The 23,906-nt window shown below is 41.2% G+C and overlaps 1 protein-coding gene across 4 annotated transcripts in view; it reads right to left on the reverse strand.

The window, feature by feature from the left end:
• Pcsk5 (proprotein convertase subtilisin/kexin type 5) overlaps nucleotides 1-23,906 on the reverse strand; it is a 430,528-nt gene that overhangs the window by 231,401 nt on the left and 175,221 nt on the right. For all 4 annotated transcript variants that reach the window (XM_039109729.2, XM_039109692.2, XM_063264264.1 and 1 more), the window contains exons 8-9: nucleotides 13,147-13,359; nucleotides 2,479-2,579 (exon numbers count right to left, since the gene is read on the reverse strand). In XM_039109729.2, coding sequence (XP_038965657.1) covers nucleotides 2,479-2,579; nucleotides 13,147-13,359 — 314 coding nt within the window. The remainder of the gene's footprint in view (nucleotides 1-2,478; nucleotides 2,580-13,146; nucleotides 13,360-23,906) is intronic.

Raw genomic sequence — 23,906 nt, forward strand, 5'->3', positions numbered from 1 at the left:
GGTGGTAGTTTAATGCCACTCCTGACCCACTCCTAGAGAACTCAGACCTCTTTCCTATAATTTTCAGCTTCACTTACAGGCAGAGGTTGGCCATAAGTCAAATCAATAGAGTACAGGGAGAGGCCTATTCCTTCTCATTTTATACGACTGCTTATTTATCACTTGTTATAGGGCCACGATGGAACTGGCTTGCTACACTCCAAAAACACAGTGGTTTCCAGATAACCTGTATTTGGACAATATGGGTTTCCCTCTACTTATGCCCATCTTGGCAAGAACAAATGTTAAAAAATTCTCCACATGGAAAAATAAGGAAAAGAGCTGCATTCTCTCTCCATGTTCTGCAGCCTCCAGATGACTGGGGTGTCACTAAGTGGGGTGTGCATGTTAGCTTTGTAGTATTTATAATACTATTATTATGAAATTAGTATTATTAAAATAGTATTTAAGAGAACTGTCATTGGAAACAGTTGGGTTTGCTGTAATTTCTAAAATAATGGAGAATCAGTTTAGTGTGTTCAGCGGTAGTTATGATGTTGAAAGGCTAAGTCAGAGTCTGAGATTCTGGTCTTTATGTGAGAGTAAGGTGGTTATGAGTTCTGGGTTTTTTTTTTATTTCCCTTCAATATTTCACAGATAAGAAAATATTCCAGAGAAACCATTTAGAATTTCAGGGGAAAAATACTTTTTTTTTCTTTCAAAGACCCTCTTTAGACTCCAGCAAGATAAAAAACGTAGATAATTAACTTGTGCTGCCAGAACATTGAGTGAAAAGTTGCAAAAAAAGTTGAGAATTTCACAGGGTAAGTGCCAGTTGTTTGCCAAATCTTTGCCCAGCACCTTAAGAGATAGAGGATGTTTAAAATGAATTTCACATTTAGTCTTGTCAAAAAGGAACCCAAATGAGGGCTGGAGAGCTGGCTCAGCAGTTAAGAGCATTGGCTCTTTATATGCATAGTGAATGTAAATATGTATGTATGTACACACACACACACACACACACACACACACACACACACACACACACGCATGCACGTTCACCCAATGATGAGGCATAGGCAGGTGCCTACCCAATATATGGCACCAGATGTGGAAGTGGTGCCACAAAATGCAGCCACAGCGTATTAGGGCAGCATTAACCTCGGTTCTGGTCTCCGTACCAATAAGGTCATTACAAATGTTAAGGAGTCATTTGGGTACTGGGAACAAACTATCCATTCCAATGTCATGGCCCTAGCTTCCTCAGTCTCCTCTCCTCCTTCCCACCTCCTGGAGCTGCATTCTCAGGAGCGCACAGACAGAAGGGGAGGAATGCAAAGCTCATTCTGAGAAATGTTGATGTCCTTAGTCTCTAGTTCTATTTTTTTAGTATCTTCATTCGGGGAAAGCCTCAGAGAATAGACCCTCAAATCCCCCATTGAAAACGGTCTTTGGACCAGATGTGCGTGGAACTCACGGATTTGTTTTCAGAAATGGTGCTAATTACGGGCATAGTGCAAAACCTTTAGAGAGGGACTCAGTCACTTCACTGACACAGTAAGGTGGGCATGTTCACAATGTGTGGGATAAGAACAGACAGAAATAGCAAGAGATAAGTTTATCAAATAAATCTGGGTGTTAAATTTACAACTTTCAGATTCCTGGACATCTTAAGTTTTGAGATTGAGGCAAAGAGATTTTAAATCTGCACAAGGTTTCCAAAGAGCTATGTCAAAATGAACCCGTTTGTTTTGAGAGAGGAGGAGGTGTTATATACAAACAGCTTATGGAGGCTTTTCAAAGGGCTTTAAACACAGTGTGACTAGAAGGGCCAGGAGCAAAGCTGAGATAAATGGGTTGTCCTTGTCTGTGGGGTCCTGCCATGTGACTTTGACATATCTTGTTCTACAGAGTCAATCTGTGACAGCACGGATATCAAGGAATCTGAGCTGCCTTGCTGAGCTACAAATAAGGGGAACAGAGAGGGCGGTGCTCCTCACTCATCTAAGGCCAACCTGAACATTCCCAGACTAAAAGAAAAACCAACAGGACAAGAGTGTTGCAGCCAACTGGCTAGCATTGCGACTCCATAATGAAGGAATCACAGGCTGCTTTTTCAAGCATATATAAATCCCAACCCCTCATTGAATGAGTTCCGGTTATTGTTTTGTTTTGTGTTTGTTAGTTTACGACAGGGCCTCATAATACATCCTTTGTTATGGATCTCACGCGGACGTGCAACTCCGCATGTAGCCCAGACTGGCTTCAAACTTGCAATCTTCCTGCCTCGACCTTTCAAGTGCTGCGATTACAGGTGTGAGCCACTATTCCCACCAACAAAAATGTATGAAAAACTCAATTGCTGGAAATTTAAACACTGGCGTGGAATGTTCCCACCTGGCCTATTGTGCTAAACACTACATGTTTGGGGGGCGTGGGAGAATGTTCTTAGACTTAGGGGCTTGTCACCAGAGGTAAGAAAGAGAGATCGAGGCTTACTTGGCTTCCAGGGCCAGGGCAATGATGCCAGCAGCCATGGGGGCTGAGGCTGATGTTCCAGTGTGATTGTCTGTGCACCGCTGCCTTAGATCAGTAGTGATCTGAAAGACAAAAGTGAAAAAAAAAAAACTTAGACCCTGAGGACAGTCATGATCATAGCAAGAAGTTTACTCACAAAGTGGATGCAGAAGAATTAATGACTAATTTTAAATTCCATCTTTCCAGGCTCGTGTGACAGTCCATTTTCAAAGAATTGCCCAGATAAACCAAACTTGACTGGAAATTGACTTCATTAAAACCAGAGCAGGACCGAGGTGAACCACAGCTCAGAACCTCAGGGTGCCCCCTAAGATTCTGCAGTGCACACGCCTTTCATGTCCTACCTTAGTTCCGCTCTGGATCAAAATGGAAGTCATTTCAAGGACCCACATTTTAAACACATTTAATTAAATGTGTTGAATGAACACCCAGACACCAAACCAGGTATCTCAAGAAGAAAGGGTAAACTACACAGCCCCCGACTTGTCCAAATTATAACTGGGGGAGTACGGCTTGCAAATAAAAGTCTCTGCCACCGAGGTAACCTTTGCTTGTGGACTTTTCTAGAATTCATAAAAAGTGTTGCATGGGTGAATTAAGGCTTCCTTAAAAGCTACACCGCTTCACAGCAGGAAAAGTAAGGGTGGGGTTCCTGTGTCTTATACACGGTTAAGGCAATGCCTGCTTGTATTATATATATAGGAGATTAGCTACTTTTCCATTTTTACCTTGTAATCAAATTGTGAAACCTAGATCATTTTATTTCTTGGCTTGAATCCAATTTACTTCAGCTCTGACTAAATTCTATTACCAACCAGCAGAGGCAACAGTTCCCAGCCTGTCTCACTATGGAAGAAAATTAAATTTAAATTCTCCTTAAGAAGAGAAATTAAGTACGATAGTATATGCCTTTAGAAACCAGTGCGATACCTCTCAGATTTAAAATAAAAAAAGTCTTCCCTCCTGGACAGTAATCCATTTTGTTCCCTTGGGACTGGTTTTGTGTTTGATGGGGGAGATGAATCAGTGGGCTTCTGCAGTCACTGGATGACATCAATGAACCTTTCTTTGGCACGAAGACAAGTATGTCACCACATATCACAGAGAGGAGAGCTGATGTGAAAACTGAGCAGAAAGACAGTGAAGAGAGGCAGCCCAAAGCACAGCCTTTGTTTTTCTAAGAGGACCATGAGATTGCCGAACTCAGGGTAGGAAGCAGATGGATACCCGCCCGCACAATCACCTCTATGCCACAGGAGGCTGAGTGGAATTTTCCATCATGTTAGAGACCTAGAGGAGCATCTTGGCCCACTCAGTTTCCCACAATGGAGCACGTCTAACCTTTTTTCCTCATTTCTTTTGACATGTGCAATGCTATCAGATGACCCATCTCACATATCTATGAATACGGACACAAAAGAAATGGGAAACTAAATACAGAGAATTACAGAGATGTGGTTATATAGGGAAATAGAACTGTACTCACCTATATGTAAAGAAACTTACTAGACTCTTATTTGGCCTTTAAAAAGTATAACCTAAGTTAACCCTCCTGGCAATTTTTGTGTGGACAGCATTAGTAACTACACACCACTTTCTCGGATCTCTAGTACCTATCTCATCTGTATGAATGGAATTCAGAATGTCTATCGCTCTGCCTTCCACCTCCCACCACTATGATGCTTCCCGTGTTGATGCGTTTGATTAAGTAGCTCACCTAAGGGAAATCACTGAGTACCTGTCCCTTATCGATTGGACCAACTCACTTATATGCTGCTCTGAAACGTATCCTTACTGTAGCATGTGACAGTGATTCCTTCCTTTCAAAAACAGTGACTAATCCTCCATTGTGCTTTACTCCCTCAATTCCTTGTACGTTGATGGAGATCGGTCGGGCTTGCTTTTGTGGTTGGCTGTTGAACAGTGCCCCAAATGTACACAGGAGTGCACAGCATTCTTGAAAATCTGATTTAAAATGCTCTCAAATATAACACCAGAAGTGGAGTTGTTACATCATTGGTTTCCAGGGAATTTCTAGGAGTGGTAAAATATCTCGGTGGGCAAAACACTTCCTGTGCAAACATGGTGAGTATGATCTGTTAGCATTGCATAAAGGTAGAAAGAGAACGGCTCCTACCCTCTCACATCATATGCCCACCACAATGAATAACTTTTTAAGAATACACTTGAAACCACAGGGTATTTTCTACAGTTATTTTCTAAGGTACTAGTCTCTGAGTCCAACCATGAACATATCAAAAATGGCTTATTTCTAGATATCCAGAGTCCCTGTTTTTGAGAGATGGTCTTGAGAGACAAAACATCTTCACATTTTACTTCATCCATCGTCACATTCATTTGTGCAAGTGTTAATTTTTTTTCAATAAATTGTGCCTGGATTCAAGTCTTCATGACATTTCCCTCCTTACTCTTCAGTTGTACAAGAAACTTTCAGTGCAGGCCCAGAATAAACATGCGGGGTGCGTGCAGTGCTTTGAACGTTACAACTAGCTCTGGCCAGACATAAGCAAAAAACAGTTTATGATGTCTGGTCAGTAGCACAAATATACCCGATCTTTTTATAGGCACTAGGCACACACATATCATGTGCTTACATAAAGACCTACTCAGAACTGTCACATAGAGATGCCAATGTCAAATGCTATCAGTTTTGACAGCATTGTGTGGAATTCAAGTCATCATTGTGCTCTAACTTTCTTTTTCAATCATTTGAACTAAATTAGTTGGAGGGGAGCTGAGCAGGAAGGTGACGGGACCCAGAAGCAGGAAGAAAAGAAAAACGAAGATAATCTCCCTCCCGTCTCTGCTCTAAGTGGAATTCCAGAAGGGTCATTTCAATGGGAAGCTACTGTCAGTGGGGAAAATGTGAGGCGTAAATTACCAGGAGCATCTAAGGTAAGGTTCTCACCATGAAAAGAAGGCAGAATACCAGGGAATATTTATGTCTATGTGCAGAAAGAAAAATCAAAGATCACCATGGGATGCGCAACCCAAAAGAAAAATGATGGTTCAAACTGGAGTCACCAGGGGTAACCCCACTTATCACAAGGTGCCGGAAACAGGACTTTAGGATCTGCCAGTGCACCCCAAAGGAAAGTGGCCTCCAGTGTGCATGCAGCCCACAACACAGGGTGGATACGCTCTGACTTCAAACTCCCTCGAGAATGTCTCAGAATTTGGTCTCCATCCCGGTGGCAGTCTCGCATGCTCCAAATTCCCTCAATTCACCATCTAAATCAGAAACAGAATTTGTATCCAAAAGAACTGAAGTTGCTCAAGAAAATATCATTTGCGTCCATCACCAAGAGGGAAACTGGAGAGGGCGCAGGCCCCGAGCAGATCAAAGCTATCCTGATGGGCAAATTAGATTTCCAGCCTCATAGGATCAGTAGCAGATGGGGTTTTGGACTCCACAGAGTTAGGGATGTCATCTTTTCTGGGTGATCCAGGCAGGGTATTATTCAGCTGCAGCCAGGACCCCCGAGAAGAACCATCACTTTCTCCCTAGGCTTTTATTTCCTAATACTTCACAGCTCATTATTGGAGTTGATTGGGCTTTTGATTGTAGCCTGTTGATGCCATTCTCCAGGGAATCTCAGCCCAGATTGATTTGGGCTCTAAGTGGCAAGTTTTACAGCAACCTCCAGTAAGTACCCTCTCTCCCTGATGCTCTGTGATCCTTTTTATTTTGGAGGTGCCAGATTGCCTCATACCTGTTAAGGGAACAACTGAAAAGATATTTTTAAAACACGAAATGATTTGCTGTCCGTTAGGCTGAACTTGTTTCTAGTGCTGACTTGGACCTGGGTTGGAAATGTGTTAGGTGAGCTGTTTTAGACACAGCGATTGGGTGAAGGGCAGAGACAGTGAACGGATTTTGTATCACTATTAAGCACAATGACATGGAAAGAAATTAGGATTGGTGAATGATTTCTATATCCATAGATGTCACTAGGAAGGGTGTAGTATTCAGAGAGAAGGAATGATTCAATATAAAACATCACTCCCATATTGCTAAGTGACCCTAGAAGTTTGGAGTGCAAGGGATGTGACTGCATCTTGTGCCATTTCTGTGCCATCATAATGTACGGCTGAATACCATATTGCAACAGAAGCAAGTGTTTCCTTGCTAAGTTGAAGTTCTTCCATTGAGCTCTCTTAGACTCACCTCATCTTACTCTGAACTTTTCCATTCACTTAGAAACACTTTAAGGTCACTTTTCTTTTGACTATTCAATCAGGACTCCAAGAAATGTATAATCAACCTGTTACAATGTGTTATCCACAAGTTACACATGTACTAATTTACGATCCAAGGATTAAAGGGTAGCCTCACAATTCCACCTCAAGGCTTCCCATCAACTACCACCAGAAGCAACTCATACTGAGTGAGAGAGTATGCCCACATGTAGAACATTGCACACACTCACAGGAGGTTTGCAAGGAAGGGATTAACAGCTAAGAAAAAGGAAGTTCAACAAGGCTAATGACCTTGTTCTGGGACGCACAGCAACAAGGCAGTTAAGTGGGGGAAGGTATTAAATCCTGAACCAGCAAAGTAAGCAGAAGAAGCTTTAGAATACAGTCCTCCTACAAGAACAAGAGCAGCAGAATCAAACCTTTGGCCAGGGCAGAAAAGCCTTGGTGCCTACCCTTCCAGCAATTGGGGACGGCAAACCCAGTTCCCTTCATGCTTTGGTACATTCCAAGGAGAATGTGGGTCAAATGACTGAATACATCTGGTCTTGCTCTTCCATTTACACACTCTTGAAACAGAATGAGATTTTCTAAACTAAAAGGAACAGAGATGACTGGGAAGGATCTGAGGCTTACAGTGACTGCATTGGAAACATAGTGGGTTACAGGAGGAAGATGGAGAGCAGGACTCTGCAGGAGGAGCTCTTCTCAGAAGCCTTGAGAGCAGTGGGGTAATGCCTCTACATGGAGTTGGCCTGTGGCCACCCTTGAGACTTTCCAGGCAGCATATGTGTTTTTAACACATCTAAGTGAAATGACATTAGCAGATGGGAGAAAAACATGTGTTACCAAAAATATGGCTCAGAGAACCTCTCCCAACAGGGTCATCAAGTAGCTAAGAGCCTAGATAACAGGACAAATGACTTGGTTGGGGGGAGGGTAGTCAAAGGCAAAACAAGTTCCAAAAGAAAGATAATTTTCTGGTAGGAGCGACCGAGTAGAGCTTTAGTGATACAACAGATCTTTTGACAATACCAGGGAAATAGTGAGGGTTAAAGACAAAATTTTGATTGCTTGTATGGGTTGTTACACACATAAATTTGTGAGGATTTTCCATAGTGCATCTCCTGACAAATATTCACCTTCCAGGAAGGGAGTAGAACATGCCTTTGTCCCCGAGTACTTGTTCCTGCAACTGTATAGCCCCCTGCTCCCCATTGTCCGATGGTTATTTTTACATGGACATTTATGGACCCCCAGGTTTAGCCAACAGGACAAACTCTTTGCTCTCAAGTCGTTTCCACTTTGGCATGAAAAGCAGACAGTAAATGAAGAATGTAGACAATAGTGTCAAGTGAGGCTAAGTATGCTGGAAGCAAAACTGACTAGGAGGGTGGTGGGGGCAGTGGCCCAAATGCAGTGAGCACAGAGGCACACTCCTTTGGAGGATGAAATGGGAAGGACCTAGCTGAAGTTGTGCACTGGGAAGAGGTCCTCTCTAGAGGACACAGCCATGATCTTCTCAGACAAAGGCATAAACTTGGGAGTCTGTTGCTTACATTGCTTCATAGTCGTTCGTCTAACAGAGAAGTATGAAAAGTGTAAGGCCAGAAATTCAATTAGGAAGAACAAGGTAGTAAAATGTGGTGGACAGTGTTAAGAAAACGGGGCAAAAACGTAACTTTGTCTGCGTGGCTCCACACGGGTTGGCCCTGGTGAGTGACAGGGGCATGAAGGTACACTGGCAAGAGATGGGCTGGAGCCTTATTCTGCTTGACTGGAATCTAGGCTCCCTGACTGACCTTCTGCATGTTTTTCCCCCTCTAGCCTTCCAAGTTTCTGTTTTCTCATCTTAGAATTGAACAAGCTGATCCTTGTACACAGAGTTTTCAGGGAATCTTGAGAGGTTGCAGCTCACGAGCAGAGGGCTGTATCAGGTTCCCATTAGGAAGGCCGCAAAGTTATGTGTGTGACATGTTATGATAACTGTAAATGTGTCACACGAGATACAGAATATTGTGTATACAATTCTGTTAAGAAAAACATTACTTCAAGTCATGGCTTTAAACCAGCTAGTCAGGGTGGGCTGGAGAGATGGCTCAGTGCTCTAGCAGAGGATTTGAGTACAGATTCCAGCATCTGGGTCAGGTTGCTCACAACTTATTGCAACTCCAGATCCAGAGTAAACTGACATATCTGGCTTCCAAGGGCACCCTCACTGCTATGTACACACGTGCCCCTCAGTCTGCATATAATTAAAGGTAATAGAAATAAATGTTTAAGAAAATAGCTGCTTAGCCAGCTGTGACAGGTCAGAGCTGCAATTATAGCAGTCAGAGGTTGAGGGAGACAGACCAAGGGATCTGCTTGGGCTACGTGAGATTTTGTTGCAAACAAACAATAGTCATTCCTGATGATCCTGCTAAGAAAAGAGCTCCCCACTGTGCTTCTGACAGTCTGCATGCTTCATGTGCTGAAATTTGCTGTCAAACCACAAAGGCTCCAGGTCTATGAGAGTGTGAATACAATGACAGTACCCACTGTTGAGTTACGAGTGATGGCAGAACATCCCGGTACACAGTTCTCGCTATATTTTGAAACCCAGGGCTAGGTTTTCCTGCTTTCAGATCATGAAAAGACCTTTTGTCCCAGATATGGAAAGCTTATTTAACAAAGTACTTTCCCAGAAGCAGATGAGAGATCTTTCCTGTCCCTTTAGATCCTCAGCAACTGTCTCGGTTCAAGTCACAGAGGTGCTCTTAGGAATGAAGAATGACCACTGCGCTTTGCAAGAGAGCCTGCAAATGCCAGAAGGGAATGAATGGCTTGGGGAGGGGGCTCAGTACAAAGAAGACACTGCCAGTCCTGTAGCACTCAATCACAGATGCCACTAACAGGATGCAGGCATCACCCAGGGACCACAGGTGTCTAGGTTCAAAGCTTGGTGGTGGCAAGGTCCTGAGTGCACTGTGGGCTTATTCATCATCCTGACATCTGGAAGGAAAGGGGGTCAGCGGGACCATAAAAATCTGATGTTGCTGCCAATTCCACTCATGTTCAGGCTGTTAACATGTTCCTGATCACAGTGGCTCTCTTTATGGGGCCGGTGAAACAGACCACAGGATTTTATGGATTGGAAAAATTAAGGTGCAACAAGAACCTCTGTGAAGAGAGAAATGACTATCTACCCTTACGGGATGCAGAAGGTTGCACAGATCTAAGGACAATGATAGTGGCCACTCATAAGGCTACGTGCACACCAAGCACTCACACACTGACTGTCTCTTACTCTCTTAGGGGAATCTCTGAGCCCACGGGTGTCACCTCATTTTTACTATTGAGGAGGTCAAGGCTGAGTGGGTGGATTAGCATTAGGTGGTCAGTATGAAGTTAGACATTGAATTTTTCTTCCATTGTGGACAATTTGGGGGTGCAGACAAAAAGAAAAGAGTGAAATAGGAAGAAGGAAAGAGCAAATGAAGACATGGACAAGTTTTTGGCCTTTATAGTGAGAAACTGATGCTCTTATAAAATTGTAATCTAGGATTAGCCCTCCTGATCTGCACAAGAAGATGTTATATCCCTAAACATTAGCCAGTGTGCCCTAGTGTGGCAAGACACCAATTAGCTCTATCAGGAAATGCCTGAATTATTTCTTTTACATCTAGTCTGAAGACATCAGCACATGAGAAAAATAGTAAGCTTCTAATTCTACATAAATGGAAAATATCCTTTCAGAAAGATAAAAAATGAAAGTAGATACAAGGAAGAGGTAAATATGCATCTAGCCAGTGAAGGGAAATAGAAATGCATGACCCCAACCGGAGGACACAGACATACATTCAGCCATAGTAACCAGGTTCTGTCCCAAGCTCTCTTTCTGATTTCAGAATGGAGCATCCTTCTCCATGGTTCTGTGCAGGGGCCACAACAACTGCTGCACAATTACAAATACAATAGTGGCCAGGAAAAGAAGTCTAGAGAATGAACCTCATTGTCATGATTCTGAGGTCATTCAGGCCCCATCATGTAATGCGTTTCATCAGAGACGAGGGGCACACTTTCTTCTGTTTTCATATTTTGTCCATTAGACTATATGCTTCCTTTAGAGAAGACATTTGGGAAACTGATCAATACTCTTCCCACAGCAATGGTGCCACACTGATAACAGAACTGGCCAGGCCACAAGTTGCTTGGAAGCAAGTATGAACTTGCCACAGATGCCCAGACTCCAGAGCTAAATGGTGGCAATCTTATTCTGAGTTTCTCAAGCCCCTCATGATGCGGGGATGGGTGTTGTGGGACACTGGTGGTCACTGGCTACAAGCTAGGAGACACGCGATTCTCTATTGAAGATCAGACGAGATATCTCTAGATGTTTACAGTCCTCTAAGGAAGTCAAGCTGTTGGTAAGAGGCAGTAGTTTTTAATGAAATAACCCAGACACTCGTAGGCTTGCTCATCTCCACACTCTCTCCTTATGTGTTTGACTTTGTGTTTGTGGTTAGTTCACTGATAAATGAGAGAGGAAGCACTGGGAAGTGGACTTGTACTTCAACTCTATTTTTATTTTATGGGTATGGGTGTTTTGCTGCAATGAATGTCTGTGTATCACATGTGAACAGTGCCCACAGAGGTCAGAAGAGGGTGTTGGAACCCCCTGGGATTTGGGTGACAGATGGTTATGAGCTGCTATGTGGATTCAGGGAACCAAACCCAGGAACAACTGGTTTTCTTTATGGCTGAGCCATCTTCCCAGTCCCAGATTTGTGACTATTTCCAGTCACTGGGGAGGAAGATTGAGGCATCTTTTAAATGGGACAAAAGTATGCACCAAAAATATAGTTGGGAAATCAGACATAAAAATCTAATATTTAACAAGCACAGGTGAAGTCAATAGATATAAATTAATTCACACAAGGAGCAAATGCTCTGAACCTGAGGTAATTTGGACCATAGAATTTTTCTCCTGATTTTGGGATGCCTGATTATCCGTCTTGGGAGTGGAAATTAGAATTTATGTATGTTTCATGTGTACATGTACACACAGCCTTTACATAATATTTTAATTTTAACTTTAAGTAATATTTTAAATGATTTTTATGCTGTAAACAGTCTCCACATGTGGAATCATGTCATAGCTGTTGGATTTAGTGTTTTGGATTCGGAGTTGTCACAGTGATCTTGCAGTGTCTCCCCTCCTGTTATGGAGAAGTAAGGTGCCTCTCCACAGTATGACCAGCTCCTGTGCGGCTCCTCAAATATCAGGCAAAACAGCTCAGCTGGGCACTAGGAAGGTGAATCCTGAGACAGTATGCAAAAGCATGGTCAAAAGAAGAGGAATGGAATTTGACATTTAGAATTAGTGGCATAGTGGCAGGTGTTCCAAGAGCCAGAGCTTCCACAGACACTGATAAAGCCAAGCACATCCTTTATTAGCTTCTGTCTCCCTCAATTATTTCAGCAATGGCTCCATGAACTACAAATTGTTAATCCTCACATTATAAGGGAGAACTTTGATGTAGAAGATGGCTCAAGGCAACAAGACTCAGATAGGCTAAAGGACTAACCTTAATTCTGAATCCTTTGCTATTTGCCTAAGACAGCAGGACATGGTGGAGAACAGAGAACCCCACTGCACTTCCATAATTCCACATTCGGTAGACTATGTAGCCCTAGAAAAGCTCTATTGGTACAGGATTAGTACACATTGGATAAATACAGTCCCTTGGCATCTGCAAAGGATTGGTTTCAGATTTGAGAATGTTTAAAATTCAATGGCATAGCATTTGCCGATTTATCTCTGCATGTCTTTCCTTAGACATTAGCCCATGTCTAGACTGCTTTAATACACAATGTCACACAAGTACTATGTATACAGTTGTTATACTGTATTGTTTGGTATATAAAACTAGTAAAAAATATCTTCCATTCTATTTTAATGTGTTGTAGTTGGGATAGTCAGTGCAGATATAGAGCCATGGACACAGACAAGCAATGTATATTTTAAATGTAATCATGACTTTTCTTATAAACTCTTTAGTCCATAATAGATTAGCTGTATGAAACACCAGAATCCAAAGTCAGGGATAGGGGCACTAATGTGAGAAACGCATGTTGCTTCTTGTTTTTATTCTGCCACTATCAATGTAAATGTAGACCAACCATTTGTATTTTAATAAAACTGAAGCTTAATCATAGAGGAGGTTACACTAATGGTCACATATCATGACCCAGACAAGTATATTCCAGGAATCAGTAATACAGTGCTAATGTCCATAGTGACTAATTCGGTACCATTAGCTAATCTTAACTGCTGTTGCTATATTCTACTCAGACACATGGATTGCTCTGTCTCCCAGTGTAAATGTTAAAGAAATGGCTGGTAATTGACATGCAAAGGTTACGTACTATTTTCTTATCATAGGATTCTCCACTGCTGTAGGTTGTGGCCAGTGTAGACGAACACTCTTCCAAGTACCAAGGTTTCTTTCCACTTTCGGCCGTACTGCTGATGGAGATGGTATAGATGCTGTTGGTATAGCCATCACAAGAGCAGTGGTCCTTACTCCGTCCACCATTGCCAGATGCCCACACAAACACAGAACCAAGGCCTCTCCGACCCTGTTGACAGACAGAGAAAGTTAGAGAGATGAGAAGACAGGACTCCAGGGTGCAGATGAAGAGAGCAGCAGAACCATTACAACGTTTTTGCAGAATGAGAGTGATGCTGTTTTAAGGAAATGTTGGGTTTAAGCTGCCTTGAAGAGGGAAGATAAGGAGATATGCTTTAATAAATAAAATGGCTACAGAAGTATCAAGTATACCAACGCTATTCTAAGAATAATCAATGTTTACAAATGGAAAATGATTCTAACTGCTTTATAGACTCAGGCTAAACTTTTTCCACAAACATGTGAGACCAACACAATCTCTGTCACCATGATGCAAGTGAGGAACTGAGGGAACAAAGTTTGATGATATCCTACAGTGAAAAAAGGTGTCTTGAGGAAAGACAAATTTTAATACAGACCCTAGAGTTGAAATGATTGTAGTAATAATAGCGATATAATAAACATTGTTTTAAGTTATCACAACTACTGTGAAGGGAGGTTGTCAATATTGTCATTTAATATCTGAGAATCAGGAAGTACAAAGCAGCCTCTGCCAACTCCTACTGTGTGTAAAAGTGGTAGTGCTACCTCACACTTCTCATAATCAGAGCAATATGCTCAAAATGCCAAGAACAGAGCCATTCTTTACATCAAAATTGTAGCTTAAAATAGCATCGAGAGGACCATAAAGTCCTAAACAATGTAGTGAACAGCAGTGGCAAAGGAGAACACTGATGAATGAAAGAAAGCAGATCCTTTCCTTTTCTGTACCTAAATTCTCAGGAGTGGGGAAAAAGAGGGAAGAAAAGGAATTTACACCCAAAGGCACACTGAAGGATATCTATGGCCAACCTGTCCTCTTCTGCTTAGCATGTGAGAGGAAAGCCACAGGGCTAGTGAGGGCTGAGCCTTTCTTCAAGGCCATGGGCAGAAGGAGAGATATATGAGACAGGAGTTTGAATCTAAAATGTCCTTGATGTGTTCTGAGCATTGTTCTTCAGCTGATGACTCTATCTGGGGAGGCTGTGGCCCCTGCCCTTGATGGGGTCTGGCTGATTAAAATAGGGCACACACAGTGTGACCAATATAGGTTACTACAGCCAAGGCAACCTGGGCTGACAGGATGAGAACAGTCCTAGCCTCTGCCTCCATGATGTACAAAGCCAGTCTATAATACTTTTCCTATAGAATGGGCTAAAACTTTCTGAAATGGAGAGTCAAAACCACCACTGCCAACATCATCAAACCAAAAACAAAAGCAAACCAAAACCAGAAAAACAGAAAAAGAGAAGACAAAACAATAACCCATCTCACTTTTGGCTGTTTCTGTCAGTATTTTGTTTACTGCTTTGTGTAAGGAGCTCATTAAAAAGCCAAACATAGCGATAACAAAATATTTGAACTATCTATAATAATTTTTCTTGATCATGGATCCTTAGGGAACAGAATATTTATAGCCCAGTTAGACCAAGGTGAACATATATTTCTTTCTAGTCTCCAATATGTAAAAATGCAATGTTGTCTACACAGAATGGGCCCCCCACCCTGAGCCCCAGAGAAAAGGAATGAGAGGAACAGCCTGAGAAACCCGGTTGCTATCACCGATGGATAGCAGGTCTACTAGAGCACCCTGACTCCCATCACAACACTTAGCAAATCTAGAATGGAGGAATAAAAAAACCTAGTAGAACATAGAAATAATCTTGCAATCATCAGCTAAGCCTCGGTTGATGCTTTGTCCAGCATTTGCAGGAACTATGTCTGACCTTAATGTGAACAGTTAGACTCCCTTCTAGACCTCAGAGGAAGAAGATAGCCAGAAGAATGTTCCAATTTTCATTAACATATTCCTTCTTTCAGAGACCAAAAGGCATTACCATAGGCCAAAAGCAGTCACACTGCAACTTACCTGGACAGGTCAACAGAATGCATGGGAAGGCACAAGACCCACTTGGTTTACTCAAAGCCATAACAGATGAGAGGATAAGAACCACGGAGTCATGAACAAGCAGAGCAATGCCATAACATTTGGTCATCTAAACTGGTGACTGTGTACCCAGGTACCAAATTTCATCAAAAATAGTTTAAAATAATTCAGATATTTGATAAGATGTTCAGAAAGGACTTTTTTGTTTACAAGGTGCTATAATTACAGTATACACATAAATATAGGATATCTTAGTTGACAAAATAAAAGTGTGTGTCCAGAAGTCACATGCATGAGGCTTTTACACAAGGACAGTGTAACAGAAGCTATCCTGTTTGGTAGGATTAAGGGTGTATTTTCTTTAAACCAAGTTTCTGTGATGATGTATTAGTTTTATCAACATACAAGCACATCAATTTCTTTGTTAAGAGGGAAAAGCGCAACTCCAATTATTCTTATCTTTTTAATGCATGCATGTCTATGACTGTATATCACATGTGTAGGAGCATCTACAGAGGCCAGCCAAAGGCGTCGGATCTCAGAGAGATGGAGCTGGAGGTGGATGGGAGCTGCCCCACATGAGTTTTTGGATCTGCACTCAGGTTCTCTAGTGGAGCAGGAAGTGTTCTTGACTGCTGAGCCATCCCTCTAATCCTTCTAATTTTTTGTTTGTTTGTTTATTTGTTTGCTTGCTTGTTTTGAGACAGAGTCTTGGTATATGGGCTCATATTAGGCACAAAATCTTGCACTTTCTGCTTGATCTCCAAAGTACTGTGATTACAGGTAAGAATGGTGTGTGTATGTGTGCGTGCGTGCGTGCGTGCGTGTGTGTGTGTGTATGTGTGCGTGTGCGTGTGCGTGTGTGATTTGTTTGTTTTGTTTTGGATTTTTTGTCTCTGTTTTTTTGTTTTGTCAATGTCAGGGCCTTATATATGTGAGGCATGCTCTTTATCACTGATGTACAATCTTATCCCTTTGTGTCAACTCTTAAGGGATTTTTTTTTTACATTTTGATCAATTACTGTTGTACCCTTAGACTGTCTACTGTATACTCAGAACATCAGAGGCCAACATGTTGGAAAACTTCTCAAGCAGGAAGCACTACAGATAGTACAAGGCACAATCTGAGCCTATCATTTCATCACCATGGTACAGACAAGCAAAGTGCATCTAAGAGATGCTCACTAGCGCTCAGATATATGACAGGAGCCAGCACCAGAGCCGTCTCTCTACACAGCTTCTGATAACACAGGAATGGACTGAGATGATTTCACAGTTTTGTAAGAAAGCCTTCTGTAATCTAGGAGCATCTTGCTCCTGTTCTCTCCAGACTCAGGGCAGAGTTAGGACTGACAAGCAAGGGTGTCACACCTTACCCCAAGCATCACTAACAGGAGGACATAGGTTTTTGTCCCCAAATCTTTTAAGAAACCTTGACTATAATGGGGTTCCCTCAGAAGTATGAACACTAGCCATTCTATCTTTGCAAGATCCACAAATGATGTCACTATAGGGGAAGTATGACACTGATTAAGGTGTTTAGGAGTTTACAGGGACAAAAGGGCCATGGATTGCTACTGTCCTGAAAATGTCCCTTCCAGAGGTGACATCCTTGAATCAAACAGACAATTGGTGGTTTTTTTCTTTTATAAATGAGCATAAATAAATAAATAAATGGCCAGGTAAGATAGTATACATTTTAAAATGTAATCCAAGGGAAGCAGGGGCAGGCAAATATCTGTGAGTTCAAAGCCAATTTGGGCTACATAATAAGTTCTAGACTATCCAGGGCTACAGAGACACATTCTGTCTTATAAATAAATAAAAAGTAATAAGTATAGAAAGCTGAAATGAAGCAGATGTTTACACATCCAAAGACTGAACATGGGGGGAGGGGGAATTGCTGAGATTAGCATGAATGGATACTAGGACTGAGGAGGACCCTGTCAACCAAGGCTGCCCCGGCAAATCAGCCTCTTCTCATACCCATTTCCTTCTAGTCTATACTATGCACAAAAAATTTCCAGAAGTCAATGAACTTAGAAGCCCTTAGACAGAAGACATAGATTAGTGTTTGAGAGTTCAAGGGTTGGGGGGTCTGTCTGGTGTTTGTGTAGAGTCATCCAGAGTGGTAGACAGAAGCCAGTGTAGGCTTTTATATGTCATAGAACTAAATGGTATGCCCCCAAAGGTGATTAAGGTTATATAAGATCTTCAGTGTGAAGCCTAAACAGACACAACCAGTGTTCTCACAAAGAGGGAAAGAGACACCAACAAGCTCTTTTAGAATGTGGCACAGGAGAAAGGCCATGTGAGGAAGCTGGCTATCTGCAATCTGAGACCAGTACTCATCTGATTCCTGGGTCTGGAGTTACAGCCTTCCAGAATCTAGGACTAACTAGCAGAAAATACAGTTCTACTGCGTGAGCCTCCCAGCCAGTACTGTTTGTTAAGGCGGCCAGAGCTGAACCAGACAAGCAGAGAGGAGAAGGCAGAGTAACTTGGACAGCAACAGGATGCACAATGCTTCCTCTCATTCTCTTCACAAGGCAACTGACCCGTAGGCCTGTGTGTAGAGTTTATGATCAACGTCCCAGAAATAAACACCAAATTTGTAGGCTAACAATGCCATAACCATGTCTGCCAAACATCTCTGGGGTTAATCTAAAACAATTAGCAATTCAGAGGCGTGTTTACTACAGAGGCACAGGGGGTTTGCATTAGTGTGAAATGTCCCCAAACCAAAACATATGTGTTAAAAGAAAAAAGTCTGGTTATTTTTCTAAAACGTCAGAGTAATATAAGAAGGAAACCTTAGAGCAGGGTACAGGGAGAAGGGGAAGTGTTTGGAGGATTAAAAAAAAGTTTTGAAACATATTTTATTTTTGAAGGTTAAGTAGTATTGTCATTCTCTAGCTTGGTTAAGTATTATGATTGCAATTAAATTAATTAAATATGGGAAACAAAACAAGTCTTCAGTTTAACTGCATGCCAAGTTAAAAGGCTAGGAAACATAAGGCAAAAATATATTGTGAAATCCATGCAGGGCACATTCAGTTAAATGTTAAAGTCTTTTTTACTCTGTGTCTAAATGACCATTTGTGTTTCTTATATATACACTAAAAAGTCAATTTATATAACCCTATAAGCATTGTTACTATAGGATAAGAAGGAGATGGCTTTTCTTGTGGCCACTTTATCCTGGATTACTAACTAAATCCTACTCTTCAGAGTGGGCTTTGAGAACTTTCCAGTGTGATGAAATTAAACTTTTCTTTAAAACTAGATTTGTTTTAAGCCAATGAAATTAGGCTTTACTTGGTATTTTAGTAGAACGTTCTTTAATACTGCTTAGCAGTTTTTTTGAAGAGCAATGAATAAATAGTAGAGGCGTCTTCCAATAAAAAAGAGGCTTCTGGTATTTGTTAACTGAGAGCAAAATACTGACCACCAGCCAGATGGATAATGCTATGTGCAGATTCTATTGATCAGGAAGCCATGAACATCAAATTATATTTCTGTATCATTTAACCAGACCATGGTAGACACGTGAGGCTCTGTCAAGTTTGGTCAGAACTGTGTATTTGTGTATGGAGACTGAGGAGCACAGTAAAACTACTCCAGAATTAGGAACTTTCTTTTATTGGTCTGTGACAGTTGAATGCATACTTTACTAAAACCTTCTCTGGGCCCCTCTCTCCCCTATGGGCAGTTCCCTCTCCTCTGTGAGCCAAGAATACAGTGTCTCTGTTACAGTGGTTATTTGAGTCTTTGTGTCCTATGATACAGGATTTCAAGGGGAAAGCATGGAGACCGGGGAGGGACCCGATCACTTTCAATGAATGACTTAGTAGCTGAGAGGTGGATCAACAGTTATTTCATTTTAAAGCTCAATCTAAGAACGAATGACTAATAATAGCTAGGAAAGTTTCCAGTAAAGAATCATAGGTGGCAAACTCATAGCCAGAGTAGATGGTCACCCTCTCCAGTGCCTTGGTGACTAACTGGTCTACCTTGGGGAGCGCCCTGGGCAAGGTCACTGGGAGTAAAGTCACCACCAACAAGCAGGAAGGCATGTTTCAGCTGAGAGTTTATTAAAGATTTATTCTTCCTTCTGTTCACTTTGTGGAGAGTAGCAACTTTAAGTATTTGAAATTGAAATAAATGGGAAATAAAGTTCTCCCCAAACCTAGGGACTCGTGGGTCATTCATAAAGAAGAGGTTTGGCTCTGGGGTTAGAAGTCTGGGGTTTACTTACTGATTTTCAAGAACAATGCTATGCCAAGGTGCTTGGCTTTCATGCTACAGCAGCATCTCCTAGAAAATCGTCATGTAAGACTCCCATTTTACAATATCCAGCACTGGTTGGCACATCTCATTTAAAGAACATATGGTCTCAGTTGATGCTGTGTCTACTCTCAGAATAACAGCAAATAGAGGAGCTACTTCATGCATTTTAAACTAAATGTCATTAGTTCGAGTTTATTTGTTGAGTGATTAAATGGCAGCAAAAGGTCAGTGATCTTCTTGTTCTGAGTCAAACATCTCAAGATTAAAAAATGCTACATAATGGCAAAGAACAGTCCCCTAAAGATGCTTCTGAACAACTCATCAACAAACAGGCATCATGCACCATCTCCCCAGCCCAGTTCTCCCTAGCTACAAGTCCCATATTTTAAATCTCTCTTTCATGTGTTTGCCACAAGGACTGCCTGCATGGCCCCAGTTGAATCTCACTCAGCAAAGGTATTCTATGGCATGTTCTTATTTTTTCCCATCCCACACCATCAAAGGATGCTGAATAGGAACGACTTGAATGTAATTGCAATTATTTTCCACTTCCTTTATGGAAAGAAATGCACTGAGTGCTCAAGAAGGAAGAGGTCTGTGAGCACTACTGGTCCCCAGCTTTGTGCTCCCGAGAGCCACAAGCTCTGGCACTTATGTCCTTCCTCCTGCCTATCTCAACCTTCCCTGTTCTCAGGTCTGAACTGGCTTCTCTGCATTCTGGTTTTCTGTGCACACACTAGACTACTAAACCCAGTATTTAAAGCCATTTCTTATATTCTTTGACTTTTTAATAAAACACTGAAAAATTAGATGCAGTTATTAGCAACCATATTAATTTTTTACTACCGTACACAAATAAAAATGAATTTTATATGCTCACTGAGCATATCCAATGCAGTCAGTTTAGTTTTTAAAGACTTAGAGAGTCCAATAAGGATTATGGAGTCAGCTGCTGGTCATTGAAACAAGCATTTCTACTACAAATGAATTTTATTTTTATGGTTAAATATATTTTAAGCTGAATGGCAGATTTTTAACCACCCTGTGTAACCAACCAACACTTAATACCTTTTTACAACATAGCTTGAGTGCCAGTCCATGGGCTGGCTGTATGAGACTTGGGGAATAAGAGGGCACTTGAGCTGCACATTTAAAGGTGATACTTGGAGTCAGTGGGCTACCTGGTCAAAGGCCAAAGGATGGTTAAAACATGGGGTTCTCCACTCTCCAGTTGCCAGAAAACTGTTCCTTTTGTGTTCAGTGTATTAATAAAATTGTTTAAAAGGAACTACTTACCTATAATATCCAACAGAACATAAGTGCATGGATTTTTATTAGAATTAGCCAATCATGAAGGCATAAACCTATAATCCCAGCATTTAAAAGGCTGAGGCAGAAGATGTACTGTAAGATAGAAACTAGCTTGGACAACATACTGAGTCTGAGGTCGGCCTGGGATAACTTACTCATCAAAACTCTCAGTAACAACAACAAGATCAATCTGAAACAAAATAACACAATATGCATAATATAGCTTAGCAGAATCAACATCAACTTTCAATTTTTTTAAAAAGAAGGTTCAGTATCCCTGGGGCTTATAGATGTATGTTTCATTCGACACATCAAAGACATGTACCGAGGTGTGATTCTTGGCTTCTGAGACTGTATTGTGACTTTGGATTTCCTTTGCTTATTTTTATGGCATAACCTGAAGAGAAGAATCAGTCTTTCAAGAAGAAATGGCAGTAGAATATCTGAAGAAACAAAACTTGGGTGATTGAAACCAGAAATAAATATTTTCTTATGAAAAATATTTTATTTATTATTTTTCAGATATTCTGTCCATCCAAGTACTTCAAATTTGGAGCTGAATAATGTGCTATGAATAATACTTAGAGGTGAAGACATATAAGAGACAGTCTGGGGGCAAGCATGTTGGACCATGGCTCCCTCAGCGTGATCTCCATTAACACTCTATGTCTCTGAAAATACTTCACAGTGAGGATTAAATGCTGTTTAACAACCGTGGATTAAGCTAATTAAAAAAAATGCAACTCGACCTTTCACTTTCTGTTTTATGCCATTTGCCAAATCAAGAATTCCACAGTTCTAGCTGCTGGGCTTCCAAACCTCCTGCTTTCTCAGACCTCATTTTCCTCACACAACTATATCAGTCTCATCAAGAAACAAGTTATCTGAAAAAAGCTGAAAACAGGGCTGAGGGTAAATATGAAAAGTCATATTTCATCTGCTGTAAACCTCATACAATGTATGAAAACAATGCCTGACAGTCCATTAATATGTACATAGCTCCTTTTATGCATCAATTAAAAACAAATTGAAACCTCTCAGACTGCCACTTTTAAGCCTTGTACAAGCTTCATTTCCATAGTGCCAGGATTACTAATGGTGGGTGGAAGGAAAGTCTCACAGGTAGAGTTCATTCTCAATTCCTTATTTGGGGAAGCTGTGCCCATCATACATTCCCCAAAGTTGTCTATACAATCAGTCATCCCAGCCTTCCCAATGGTCTCTGTCACAGCTGCCAACTCTCTTTCTCTTGTACCATCTCAGCGAAGTCAAGGCCATGCTAAAACTTTCAGAGGAGTTTGGTTCATGGAGGCAAGAGGGATAGGCATAATGTTAATTACCAATTTTGAGGGGCTGGCGAGATGCCTGAGGAGTTAAGAGTATGTACTGCTCTTGTAGAGGACCTGAGTTCAAATCCTAAATCCATGTCTGGTGCTCACAATTGCCTATAACTCCAGCTCCCAGGGGATCTGAGGGATCCAATGCCTCTGCCCTCCTTGAACATTTGCACACATGTGTAAATACCTACATACACAGACACAAACATGCATACATATAAATATTTAAAATAAAAGTACACATTTGAAACTGTTCTGAAATGTGTCATCACTTTTAAATTTATGTTGTCTAAAATTTGGAAAAATTCCATTCATAGAGAATAAAAACATATATTATCATCAAGGGCATGAAGAGAATTTATCATAAATGTTTGAAAGGCACTTAAAAAGAACAGAGCCGTTCCAGAGATAATAAAAGCTCATACTACTTGAAGTTAGCTCTATGTTATGATGTTCTTGCTGTGAATTATTACAACTGCTGGCTCAACTCTAAAAGAAGAAATAAGCAAGTCATCCCCCTTTATAACCCACTGTGGGGCTTGAACAATGTCACAGTCTTCAACTACATAAAACAACACCCTTGACCTTACACGGGGTATCTTATCGGATTTCTGAAATAAGGAAAATCAACTCACAGCAATTTCTATCCATAAATACGATCTTGTCTTGAGTTAAAAAAGAACTATTTGTATTAGACTCATTTTTTTCAATATAAGATTACATGGTAAATATGCTCTAATTCTTAAAAATGAATCCAGTGGCACCCTTCCTTTGAAGAGAGGAGCAGTTGCCAGGCACAGCACTTCATTCATCAGATGAGCCATGTCACTAGGTCTTTGTAATTGCCCCAACAGAGAGAACAGGAAGGGAAATGGAAGTGCTGGCGAGTTAGCAATGGGTCTTGTCTCAAACTGACAAAGGCCTCTACTTGCAATAAAGCCTTGGACCTCCTACAAAGCTGACAAAGAAGGAGAACCAGCACAGTGAAGACGAGGATGTTGCATGGCCTGGACGACAACTCCTCCAGAGACGCAAAGATATGATTCTTTGTGGCTGTGGTCACTTCTGTCACCATGTTTGGGATGGACATGCATAGATGTGCCAGAAGATATTCAACAGGAGCTGATATTACACAGTGGTAGGAAACAGGCTCTCCACAGATATCTGACATCTTATGTTTCTTAGTGATCAGCACCTTGCCTAACTGCCTAGACTCTATTTATACATCTTCAATCATAACAGTGTTTTTACAAAAAAAAACCTTGAGGATTACATTAGATTGTATTCACCATATAATGAGGAATGTAGGCATACTCTGTGCACTCCAAATTCTATGACACAAGTCATCCATACTTCTAAGGAATAGGAAAACACCAGTCTAGTTCAACTTATCTTTATTACAAAGAGACCTGTGTTTTCTGATGATGTCATATTATGCTGAAGGAAATGCACTCATATATTCTTCCCATCAGCTTTCACAAACTTACATTTGGAACCATAAAAACTGCTGCTAAGAATGGATTTAAGTTCACTGAATCCAGAATCTGTATGCATTTGTGTTTTCTAGAAGCACAGTAGGACAACTTTTGAGACATTTACAAGCTTCTCAGCTAGCCCAGCTATCACTCTAGACAGAACCAAGCAACCCAAAGAAGATATGTGGTTCATCCAGAGCTAGTGGATTCAGATACA

Source organism: Rattus norvegicus, chromosome 1, assembly GCF_036323735.1.
Source record: "Rattus norvegicus strain BN/NHsdMcwi chromosome 1, GRCr8, whole genome shotgun sequence".
In the NCBI taxonomy this organism is placed as follows: domain Eukaryota; kingdom Metazoa; phylum Chordata; class Mammalia; order Rodentia; family Muridae; genus Rattus; species Rattus norvegicus.